General features: G+C 44.7%; 1 protein-coding gene across 1 annotated transcript in view; it reads right to left on the bottom strand.

The window, feature by feature from the left end:
• The window catches only part of LOC120393762 (GTPase IMAP family member 4-like), an 86,234-nt gene extending 77,786 nt beyond the window's left edge, over positions 1-8,448 (bottom strand). Inside the window, exon 1 of the mRNA XM_039518260.1 lies at positions 8,097-8,448. Coding sequence (XP_039374194.1) covers positions 8,097-8,448 — 352 coding nt within the window. The remainder of the gene's footprint in view (positions 1-8,096) is intronic.
• Between the last annotated feature and the right edge of the window lie 4,552 nt (positions 8,449-13,000).

Genomic DNA, 13,000 nt, shown 5'->3' with positions numbered 1-13,000 from the left:
GGGTGATGCTCCAGAGAACTGGAGAAGAGCAAATATGATTCCCCTTTTCAAAGACAGGTTGACTGTTCTATAATTCCCTGCCTGGTTTCAATAGCTAGAAAGATACTGGAACAATTTATTAAACAATCAATTTGTAATCACCTAAAGCATAATAAAGTGTAAGCAATAGCCAACATGTATTTGTCAAGAATAAATCATACCAAACCAACTTAATTTCCTTCGTTGACAGTGTTACTGGCCTAGTGGATAGAGGGGAAGCAATAGACAGGATATCTTAATTTTTAGTAAGGCTTTTGATACATTCCTACTTGCAATGCTTTTCCTGGGCACTCAGAACTATAGGTCACCTTGTCACCCCCTCGCCTCAGCGAGAGAGATATGCTGATGCTAAACGGGGTGTCAACTCCCTGCCACCCCAGTCTATCACCCACACAAACAATTTCCTAGAAGTTCTATCAATCACTGAACTACCCAGCCACTGTCACTGGCCACTTACAATAGTTACAAAGTCTGCTGCCTCCCAAAGGGAACAGTATACACATCAGCTTCTTTGATTCAACTCAGGAGTCACAGGAAAATTATCTCTCATGTTTAGAAGTTTAAATACTAAAATGGGTGCAGTAGAGTTCTTGGCATTAAACGAGGCTATTGATATAATAGGCATCATGGAAACTTGGTAGAATGAAGATAAACAGTGTGACATGGTAATACTAGGGTACAAAATATACTGAAATGACAGAATAGATCATGCAGGTGGGTGAGTAACACTATATGTGAAAGAAAGCATATAATCAAATAAAGTAAAAATCTTAAATGACTCAAACTGTACCATGGCATTTCCATCTTTGCAATGAAAGGATAGCAGTAGGAATATACTACTGACCATCTGACTAGGATGGTGATGGTGATTGTGAAATGATTGGGTATATTAGAGCACCTACAAAGGCAAAAAAGTCTTTTTTTGGGTGTACGTAAGCTCGGGATGGTATGTAGACTTAATTTCTTGAAACCGTAAATGAGTGCTTCTTGGAGCAGCTTGTTCTGGAATCCACAAGGGGAGTGGCAATTCTTAATCTAATCCTCAGTGGACCATGGTATCTGATCCAAGGGGTCAATAGCACATGACTTATGAGGAGAGGCTGAGGGAACTGGGATTGTTTAGTCTGCAGAAGAGAAGAATGAGGGGGGATTTGATAGCTGCTTTCAACTACCTGAAAGGGGGTTCCAAAGAGGATGGATCTAGACTGTTCTCAGTGATAGAAGATGACAGAACAAGGAGTAATGGTCTCAAGTTGCAGAGGGGGAGGTTTAGGTTGGACATTAGGAAAAACTTTTTCACTAGTAGGGTGGTGAAGAACTGGAATGGGTTACCTAGGGAGGTAGTGGAATCTCCTTCCTTAGAGGTTTTTAAGGTCAGGCTTGACAGAGCCCTGGCTGGGATGATTTAGTTGGGTTTGGTCCTGCTTTGAGCAGGGGGTTGGACTAGATGACCTCCTGAGGTCCTTTCCAACCCTGAGATTCTATGATTCTATGATTCTATGAATATAGTGAAACCACTCGGTAATACCGATCATAATGTAATTAAATTTAAAATCCTAGTGGGGGTGTGTGTGGAAAACCCAAAGAAACCCAAGATAGTAACATTTAACTTCAGAAAGGAGAACTACACAAAAATGGGGAAGCTAGTTAAATGGAAATTAAAGGAACAGTCACTAGGGAGAAATGCCTACAAATTGCATGAAGATGATTTAAATGAACCATAAGAGATGATCAAACTAAATGTACACCCCTGTGACAGGGTGGGAAAACTGCACCCCCATCCTCAAATCTACCCTCTACTTCAGGGTGGTGAGGGAAAATGGCTAGAGGTGACATGATTGCCTTTGCCTCTGGCACAGTATGGCTTAGTGGTCAGAGTCAATTTGGATGCCCTTGTCATTAGGGCTAGAAGAACTAATAATATGGCTCAACACAGATGCCCTCTCCCTCAGGGCTGTGCAGCTCCATGGCCAGAGTCAATATATTTGCCTTCACTTGTGGGGCAATAAGACCTTGTGACCAGAACCAGTAAAGTTGCCCTTATCCACAGGGTGGTAAGGTCTAGTGGCCAGAATGAGGGGGTTAGGCTGCAACCCAAGGGTGTCTGGTGACAGGAGTAGGGGGAATCGAGGCCCTCCCTGCTCCACAGGGTCCCAGGCCAGTCCTCTGGTATTGGCGATTGGACTTGCCACTTAGTAAGCAGGGATCCATCCAAAACATGCTGACTGCTGAAGGGACAATGCCTAGCACCCCCTACTCCCGGCTACTTCCTACTGTGACTCCTGCAGTCTGGGTCCAGATGTCCTCAGGGCCTGGGGGATCCATGGCTTTTGCAGCTTCTGGTGGCTCTGATCCCTCTGGGATGTCCACAGTACCCGGGCATCTGTCTGTGTCTTGGTTCCTCCAGCTTCCATAGTCAGGGGTTCTCGCTGCTCCCAGGCCAGAACCAGCAAGGAATGTCCTTCCTCCTTGGCCATCAGCCCTGGGCTGCTCACCTTTATACTAGTGCTACACATGGAACATGCCCAATAGGGACATGAGGACATGGCTTCCTCAGTCCACAGTTAGGAGTTAACCCTTCCCTGTCTAGTGTAGAGTGAGTGCACCCTGTCATAACATCAAATAAAAGAAGAATTAAGAGGATAAAAATATGCCACTATCGCTAAACAGCAGAGTAAAAGAGTCAGTGAGATGCAAAAAGGCATCCCTTAAAAATCTGAAGTCAAATCCTAGCAAAGAAAATAGAAAGGAACATAAATACTGACAAGTCAAATTTTAAAGCATAAGCAGACAGGTCAAGAAAGAATTTGAAAAGCAACTAGCTAAGGACACAGAAACTGAAGCAATTTTTTTACCTACAGTAAAAGCTGTGTTATTCAGCACTTTACCAATAGGAAAGCTCTAGAAACCAACATTTCTGATATCTCCCAATACAAATCTTCAATCTAGTAACTGGGACCAATGCCGAAGCTCATTGGAATTGATGCTGAAGCTATTTGGGACCCAAATATTTCCAAGAGCAGGTGGACTATGCTTGAATTAGCCAGGAAAGCCGGATGTTGTTCTTTCTGTTTGTATCCGCCACAGTGATAAGTCGATTTCTTACTCAGTGTATTGTCCTGTGTTTATCATAAAATATCAGTGCCATGCTACCATTATGGCATCCAAAATACCAGCAAAATACAAAGGAGAGAAGCATAGGAGAATTGTGTTGATATTATGATGTAAGCAGAGTCAGGATGGGTGACCAGGATGCTCTGGTGGTGAATTGTGGGGAGTGTGAAAAGGAATTTCAGGTATTTGCATTGGCACACCCACCCCACCTGGTATTGCATGCGGCAGCCTGGGATGGTTGTTTTGACAGCTCTGGGATCCCCAGTTTCTTTGTTGTTGGGGCAGGAGGAGTGGAGTGTTGTCGCCCTGGTTGTGTGGATGAGGAACTGTGGGACTGCTTTGTGACAGAGATGTCCCACCATTAGGTGGGTGGCACTTGCTAGACAACGGACATGGGTGCCAAAACCCAGTGAATTGAGAGAAGTTGGGGACTGGTGTGTGTACCTGGTGGTATGGGCCCCCTTTTGAGGATCTGGAACACCAATTGCACCATCTTCTCCTCCTCCTCTCTCCACTGTTGAAGAGAGAGCTAATTTTGAATCCATTAGGAGTCCATCTAGAGGCTGCTGGGCTGAATTCATGTTGGGCTAATGGTGCACCAGCACTGGGGCTCCCCTACTAGAAGCTGAAATCACTAAAAGAGCTAAGCTTACTGAGCTGAGATCACTGAGTGCTGTGTTAACTAGTGGGGGAGCCTGAAGATCTATCGCTAAGCGGCTGGCAGAGCGGATCAGTTTGCAGCACGTTGGAGCAGCCCATGGAACAGTGAGCGGAGTGGTTCGTGGGAGCGGCTCACGGGTTGGCTGGAGGAGCGACCTACCTGGTGTAGTGGAGCTGGTTGTGATGAAGGCTGCAGCAGAACTCCACGGAGAGGCGGAGCAGTTGGCCCCTGGCCCATGTAAGGTGCCCCCTTAATACCCTGTGTGTGACCCCCCATTTCCACCCAGGCTGGGGGGGTAAAACTCTGCAGATAAACTTTTGAACTCTGACCAGAGACAGAGACTTTTGGGTTGTTGGACTTTGGCGTGATTGGACTTAAGACCCTAAGGGGGAAAGGACAGTGCCAAATGTATTTGGAGGTGGGTTTTTTGCTTATGGTGTGTGTTATAATTCTGTTTGTGGTGTTTCTCTAACGTGATGCCGCATTGTTTCCCTCCTTTATTAAAAGGATTTTGCTACACTCGGACTCCGTGCTTGTGAGTGGGGATGTATTGCCTCCTAGAGGCGCCCGGGGGGGGGGGGTGGTATGTAATTGTCCCAGGTCACTGGGTGGGGGCTCGAGACGGTTTTGCATTGTGTTATTGAAACAGAACCCCTGGATACTGAACCCTGCCCTTGTTGCTGCCAACTCAGAGGGGCAGAAGGGTTACAATAATAGAAAATATTTGTACATGTGTTGAAAAGGGAGAGAATAGACTGTTTTGATGCAAGAGTACAATGTTGGCTCATCCACAATATATGACCTTGAGGCTGAGAAAGGACAATTGCACAATTTTATTGCTAGTTGTGAGACAAATAATGCTGTGGAACAATGCCATACTCTGCATATGCCTAAAATAGAACAGATATAAGTGTTTCATATAAATGGTTTTCACTGAAATGATGAAAGAGTGCCCTTATCTTCGGCCCAATGCTTGTCAAAAAGGCAAAAGATTTTTATAAGAAAATGCAATTGACTGAACCATGTGTATTTTCTGATGGATGGCTTTTGTATTTTAAACTTCCTCACAGCATTAGAAAGCTAGAGGTATCTGGTGAACAAAAAATTGGCTGACCATGAAGCTTCAGAAAAATATTGTGAATTTTTTAGAAATTTAATTGACGAACATGGTCTCTCCTCTGAACAAATTTATAATGCTACTGAAACTGGCCTATTTTGGCAATGCTTGCCAAATTCTACCCGAGCAGGTGCAAGTGAGTCTATATAGGACTTTCAATCTTGTTATACCACAAAAGAGGCCATTTTTAATGTTGCTTGTGCCTGGATTTCTGTTAAAAGTGAAACATTAAGGAGAGCTCAGATAAAATTACAGTCTAGTATTCTGTTTAAAGAAGTATCATCTGATGAAGATGAATTTGAAGGCTTTAAAGTAAGAGTTAGCAAAAATACATTAGCACAAATTCTTGAAATGGTGAAGGATACACCTTCTTCTCACCCAATCAACAAACTTCATGAAACTGAGATAGAAGGGTGTGTTGAAGCTGACAAGTTTGAAGTGACACATATTGTTACTGATACAGAAATAATAGAGAATGTTTTGAATCCTGAAAAGTCAAAGGACACAGTTAAAGACAGCGAATAAGAATATTTTAGTGAAGAGGACAAAATAACTTGGAGAAAGGCAGCTTCAGCTTTTGATACAATAATTAAATTTGCAGAAAGGCAGCCCTGTTATACTACCCAGCTGGTTATGCAATTGCACATTCTGCACTCTATTTTTATGCAAAAGAGGCAGAAAATCAGTAAGCAAGCTGATATCAGGGATTTATTCAACAAAGCAGCTTCCAGGTTTTGTCGTAGAATCATTAGAGATTCAGCCCAATCTCCTATACTTTCTACATCTTCTACATCTACAATGATAATTGATGTCAATAATGATGACCCTAAGGCACTTCAAGATCCTGAAGTGCCTTCTGAATCGTCAAAGAAAAATTAAATTATGTTCAGTACAGTTTTAGTGTTAAGTGCATTTTTAGTGATCTGGGTGTACTATTGGAGTTTTTGCCTTTGTAGGCGCTCTAATATACCCATAGTGATATGTAGTGTCATATGAGAACCTATTGTATAGGATGATAGAAGAAAAGGAGCAGGTTGACCCAGAGGCGGATACGAGTACAGGCTTCTTTATTGCGATACTTGTTCCCCTCGACCCAATTGTCGAGTAAGCACTGGATTAGTTAGAGCACACTCTAGTAAATCTAAGTTGTATGTAAAAACCTACATCCATTACAACATCCCCAAATCCCTTATTAAGTAATAGAAACACCCATGCTATTAGTATACCCACCCCTATCTATTGTTCATAGCATTGCACATGTCATACAGGCATTTTCACCTTGAAAACACATTTCTTTGCAGTAACTTCTTGTTTCAAATTCCCTAATCAGCTGTTCTCAGGGGAGGGAGGAAGGGGCCATGAGCAGTTCTTAGGGGAGGGAGAAAGGGGCCATGACCCAGGGCTTGCTTGTGTAGCTGAGAAGGGAAGATAACACTTAGGGTATTCTTTTAAACAACTACATTTTTCATGCAGCTACAAGGATTATCAATTCCTCAAGAAGCAACAGGGAAGGGAAAAATATGGCAACTTATTTATCAAACAAAGAAATACTCCCTGTCTGTGCCTTTCTTCCCTAATGTTATGTCAGCATACTAGCAGCTTCCCAGGTCTTTACTTAACCCTAACATTTCCCAACATAGAAAAATTTACCTGTATACATCTAAGTGCTTTAAGAACCGAACCATTCTGCAGTGCAGTACTACTACTGGATTGGTGAGTGCCTATATATTATTTTTTACTTTATTCATTTTATTGTATTCTAATTTTTTGGAAACTGGTATTCCATTGGTAAGTATAACTCTTAGTTAACCAGAATATTTGACTAACCGACATTCCCGTCCCTCCCTCCCCCCATTCTTCTAATGTGCTGGATAGCAAAACTTTGTACTTCGGAAGTAGAAAGCCTAGCTAATAGTCGGTATAGCTAATGGATGACTGAGGTTCTAAAGGATCATTCAGGAAAGACAAGGCCACTGCAGAGAAACTAAATTAACACTTTGCATTGGTCTTCACTGCAAAGGATGTGAGGGAGATCTCCACACCTGAGCTATTCTTCTTAGGAGGCAAATCTCAGGAACCGTCCTTGATTGAGGTGTTAATAGAGGAGGTTTTGGAACAAATTGATAAATTAAACAGTAAAAAATCATTAGGATGAGATAGTATCAGAGGGGTAGCCATGTTAGTCTGCATCTGTAAAAGCAGCAAAGAGTCCTGTAGCACCTTATAGACCAGCACCCGCGTCCTGGCCAGCGGTCGAGCATCTGCCGAAATGCCACCGAAATTCGACAGCATTTCGGTGGCGACACCTCTCAATGATGCCACTTGCCACCAACAAGTGATGTCAATGAGAGGCATCACTGCCTAAATGACGCCGAAATTCGGCGGCATTTCGGCGGATGCTCAACCACCGCCACGGTCCTTCATCTGGCGCCTGCCAGATGAAAAGGTTGGGAACTGCTGTTATAGGCTAACAGAAGTATTAGAGCATGAGCTTTTGTGGGTGAATATCCACTTCAACGAAGTGGGTATTCACCCACGAAAGCTCATGATCCAATACTTCTGTGAGTCTATAAGGTGCCACAGGACTCTTTGCTGCTTTTAGGATGAGATAGTATTTACTCAAAAGTTCTGAAGGAACTCAAATATAAAATTGCAGAGCAACTAATTTTGGTATATAACCTATTACTTAAATCAGCCTCTGTTCGATGTGACTGGAGAGTAGCTAATGTAATGCATATTTTTTAGAAAAGGCTCCAGAGATGATCCTGGCAATTACAGGACCAGGCAATTTGGTTCAAACTACTGCAAAGAACAAAATTATTACACATATATATTGTGACAGGGTCCCATCATTTGGTGCTGGGGCAGGACACGAGGGTGAGAAAATGAAGAGAATGGATCATGAGCATGTACAGATGTGCCCTTGGCATGGTTTGAAAGCATACCATCTGCAAGTCTTGCAGCTGGCTTGGAGTGTACAGATGGGGTGGCCGAGCGGATTCATGGGGCAGCGGCCTTATGAGAAGGTCCGGAGGGCCTGGGGTGTAGCATGGGAGGGGGGAACCCTCCTGAGGGTGACCCCCTCCCACAGGACCGAGTTGAGGTAGACCCGAGCAGTGGGTGGCAAAGTGGCCCTAATCTCTTGCAGTACATGCCAGGGAGTACGATGGGTGGAGAGCTCCATGTGCTCAATTAGTATCAGAATATCCACCCAGTCTCCCTGGTCATAGTCCAGGAGGTCTCCATCTCTGATGACTTCCACCAGGAACAACTTCTGTTGCACCAAGGGGAACTCCACTGCCTGCACATGGAGCTGGGGGTTGTGTAGCAGGGGATACACAAGGAGATCAGCCCCCTCAGTGGCTGCCACATACCTGGTCACCAAGACATTTCCAGGTCCAGAGGAGGTCCTGGTAGAAGATCGGCAACCCAGACAGGTCTCATGGAAGACCTCTTGGATGTAGATAAAGGAACTGCCGGTCATATTGGAGTCTTCAGAGATGACAGAAGAAGGCATGTGCCAGTACGCTCCATGCCAGACTACCTGCACCATAAAGAAGCCTCTGCAGGACTTGGAGGCAGAAGACATAGATCTGCATGTGCAGGCACTTCAGGCCCTGTCTCCCCTCCTCCAAGGGAAAATGCAGAACTCCCACAGAGACCCAGTGCAGTACTGGCCAAAAGAATTCCAGTACCAGCTTCTGGATATCAGCCAGGAATCCCAGATTGAGCACAGGGTGTTGAGTAGTGCCAGAGCATGGATAGGACCAGTTAGTTGAGGACCAGTGCCCTCCCTCGAAGGGAGAGGCACTGGAGCAGTCCCGTCCACTTCAGCAGCCACCCTGCCTTCTAAACCTTGCCAGTTTTCCGGCAAAGATGGATGCATGGCATGAAGATAGATGTCAAGATAGAGCAGCGGACCCATGCTCCACCAAATGGCCTGAAGCACAGGTGGGAGAGAGCTCGCCTGCCTGCCACCTGTCCCTCACCATGAAGCCAGAGCTCTTGACCCCAGTTGACCTGGGCAGAGGAGGCTGCTGAGTAGATCCTTTAACAGGCCTCCACCCTCACCAGGTCGCCCAGGTCCTAGACCACAAGGATCACGTCATTGGTGTACACCAACAGGAGAAGCCGCAGCTCCGGCTCCCAGAGCACCAACCCCATCAACCTCCGACAGAGGAGATGGAAGAAGGGCTTTATCACGAGACTACACAGCTGGCCTGACAGCAGGCAGCCCAGCCATACTCATCGCCCAAAGGTGACATGTGCATTCAGGGTCCAGTTGAGTCTGACCACTGTGCAGAGGTGTACAGCACCTGGAGGAAACCCACTAACTGAGGACTGACTGGCTAAGCAGCAGTTCTTTAGAAAAGGACCTGGGGATTAAAGCTTAGAGGCAAGGGATAGCTCAGTGGTTTGCGCATTGGCTTGCTAAACCCAGGGTTGTGAGTTCAATCCTTGAGGGGGCCACTTAAGGATCTGGGGCACAGATCAGTACTTGCTCCTGCTAGTGAAGGCAGGGGGCTAGACTCAATGACCTTTCAAGGTCCCTTCCAGTTCTAGGAGATAAGTATATCTCCAATTATTATTATATTGGGCTGTATTAGTAGGAGCGTTGTCAGCAGATCAAGGGAAGTGATTATTCCCCTCTATTTGGCACTGGTGAGGCCACCTCGAGTACTGTGTCCAGTTTTGGTCTCTCCACTACAGAAGGGATGTGGACAAATTGGAGAGAGTCCAGAGGAGGGCAATGAAAATGATTAAGGGGATGGGGCACATGACTTACGAGGAGAGACTGAGGGAACTGGGGTTATTTAGTCTGCAGAAGAGAAGAGTGAGGTGGGATTTGATAGCAGCCTTCAACTACCTGAAGGGGGGTTCCAAAGAGGATGGAGCTCGGCTGTTCTCAGTGGTGGCAGATGAGAGAACAAGAAGCAATGTTCTGAAGTTGCAGTGGGGGAATCTAGATTGGATATTAGGAAACATTATTTCATTAGGCGGGTGGTGAAGTACAGTGGCACAGGAGCCAGCAAGAAGAGCTGTAAACAGGGGAATTTTAGTGGGAGTTTGTAAAAGGAGTTTGGAGAGAAGACTAGGAGAACCAGGCAGAGGAACAGAAAGGATAGTGAAGGGAGTGTGTGGTGTTCTGGCAGTATTGAGGGTTTGTTTTGCTGTGGGTGGTGGTGTTTTGGTTTGGTTTTTGTTTCTGGGACTAACAGGACATAGGTGAGAAGGTTGTGACAGATACAGAGGCAGCAGTGGTAGTGACCCAAGCAGTGGAAGACACATTGAAGATGAGTGGATGTGGAAGCTGTGGTATGACATGACACTGGAGGGAGTACCTGGAAAGAGTTTTGTCTGCATGAAGTGCCGCCTGATAGAGCTGATGGAGGAAAAGATCCAAGGATTGGAGATGCAGGTGGAAACTCTGGTGAAGTTTAGAGGGGGGGTGAGCAGATGATGGAGCAAAGACACAAGGAGGCTGAAGAGAAAAACTCAGACTTGCCGATGGAAGCAGGGCCAAATAACTCTGAGGGGAGACTGCTGGTTGAAGAAAATAGACAGTGGAAGCATGTGACTAAGAGAACCAGGCAGAGGAAAAGATGGGCTAGTGAAGGAGAAATAGAGCTCAGGAACAGGTTTGCGGAGTTTGGAAAATGAAGAAGGGGCATAGCAGGTGGTCGCTGAAAGTGAGAGCACAAGGAAGAAGAGAAGAGCATCTAAAATCCTGTAGGAAGAGGGGAAGTGTCAATGGAGACAACACCAAATATGAGCCCCAGGAGGATACGGGATGGGTTGCAGAGGATTGCAAGGGAGAATAGGAATCGAGAGGACTTGCAGCTAGAGGGAACAGGGGATAGACCAGAGAATCACACTGTCACCAGGAAAAGGCAGGTCTACGTGACTGGGGACTCCATACTGAGAAGAATAGACAGGCCTGTAACCAGAGCTGATCTGGAGAACAGAAGGGTGTGCTGTCTGCCGGTGCTAAGATACGGGATGTGGACCTGAGGCTGAAGAGGATCCTAATGGGAGCGGAAAAGAATACGCTGATTGTCCTTCATGTGGGAACAAATGATACAGCTAGATTCTCGCTGGAACGAATCAAGGGAGACTATGTCAGGCTGGGGAAGATGCTTAAGGAAATCGAGGCTCAGGTGATCTTCAGTGGGATTCTGCTTGTTCCTAGAGAAGGGCAACAAAAGTGTGACAAGATTATGGTGATCAACAGATGGCTCAGGCAGTGGTGCTATAAGGAGGCTTTGGGATGTACAACCACTGGGAAGCATTCATGGACAGAGGACTGTTCTCTCGGGATGGACTTCACCTGAGTAAGGAGGGAAATAGACTTCTAGGATGGAGGCTGGCACAACTGATTAAGAGAGCTTTAAACTAGGAATTTGGGGGAGATGGTTGGGAGATATCCAGGTAATATCCATGCCGGATTTTAACATTGAGAGGGAAGAAATCTGGTAAAGAATGTGAGTGAGGCCAAACAGCAAAAATTAAGATGTTTGTACACTAATGCAAGGAGCTTAGGTAACAAAATGGAGGAACTAGAGCTACTGGTGCAGGAAGTGAAACCGGATATTATAGGGATCACAGAAAGATGGTGGAATAGTAGTCATGACTTGAGTACAGGTATTGAAGACTATGTGCTGTTTAGGAAAGACAGAAATAAAGGCAAAGGTGGTGGAGTAGCATTGTATATCAATTATGAGGTTAACTGTAAAGAAATAAGAAGTGATGGAATGTATAAGACAGAGTCTGTCTGGGCAAAAATTACATTGAGGAAGAAAGCTACTAGAGCCTCCCTTGAGATAGTGCTTGGGGTGTGCTACAGACCGCCGGGATCTGATTTGGATATGGATAGAGACCTCTTTAATGTTTTTAATGAAGTAAATACTAATGGGAATTGTGTGATCATGGGAGACTTTAACTTCCCAGATATAGACTGGAGGACAAGTGCTAGTAACAATAATAGGGCTCAGATTTTTCTCGATGTGATAGCTGATGAATTTCTTCACCAAGTAGTTGAAGAACCAACAAGAGGGGATGCCATTTTAGATTTAGTTTTGGTGAGTAGTGAGAACCTCATAGAAGAAATGGTTGTAGGGGACAACCTTGGTTTGAGCGATCATGAGCTAATTCAGTTCAAACTAGATGGAGGGATAAATAAAAATAGATCTGGGACTAGGGTTTTTGATTTCAAAAGGGCTAACTTTAAAAAATTAAGGAAACTAGTTAGGGAAGTGGATTGGACTGAAGAACTCGTGGATTTAAAGGCAGAGGAGGCCTGGAATTACTTCAAGTCAAAGTTGCAGAAACTATCAGAAGCCTGCATCCAAAGAAGGGGAAAAAATTAATAGGTAGGAGTTGTAGACCAAGCTGGATGAGCAAGCACCTCAGAGAGGTGATTAAGAAAAAGCAGAAAGCCTACAAGGAGTGGAAGATGGGAAGGATTAGCAAGGAAAGCTACCTTATTGAGGTCAGAACATGTAGGGATAAAGTGAGAAAGGCCAAAAGCCATGTAGAGTTGGACCTTGCAAAGGGAATTAAAACCCATAGTAAAAGGTTCTAGAGCCATATAAATAAGAAGAAAACAAAGAAAGGAGAAGTGGGACTGCTAAACACTGAAGATGGAATGGAGGTTAAGGATAATCTAGGCTTGGCCCAATATCTAAACAAATACTTTTCCTCAGTCTTTAATGAGGCGAATGAGGAGCTTAGGGATAATGGTAGGATGACAAATGGGAATGAGGATATGGAGGTAGATATTACCACATCTGAGGTAGAAGCCAATCTCTAACTGCTTAATGGGACTAAATCGGGGGGCCCAGATAATCTTCATTTATGAATACTAAAGGAACTGGCACATGAAATTGCAAGCCGATTATCAAGAATTTTTAATGAATCAGTAAACTCAGGGGTTGTACCGTATGACTGGAGAATTGCTAACATAGTTCCTATTTTTAAGAAAGGGAAAAAACGTGATCCGAGTAACTATAGGCCTGTTAGTTTGACATCTGTAGTATGCAAGGCCTTGGAAAAAATTTTGAAGGAGAAAG

This window comes from Mauremys reevesii, unplaced genomic scaffold (assembly GCF_016161935.1).
Source record: "Mauremys reevesii isolate NIE-2019 unplaced genomic scaffold, ASM1616193v1 Contig3, whole genome shotgun sequence".
Taxonomy (NCBI): domain Eukaryota; kingdom Metazoa; phylum Chordata; order Testudines; family Geoemydidae; genus Mauremys; species Mauremys reevesii.
The sequence above is the reverse complement of the archived record's forward strand: the minus strand, read 5'-3'. Positions and strand labels throughout refer to the sequence as shown.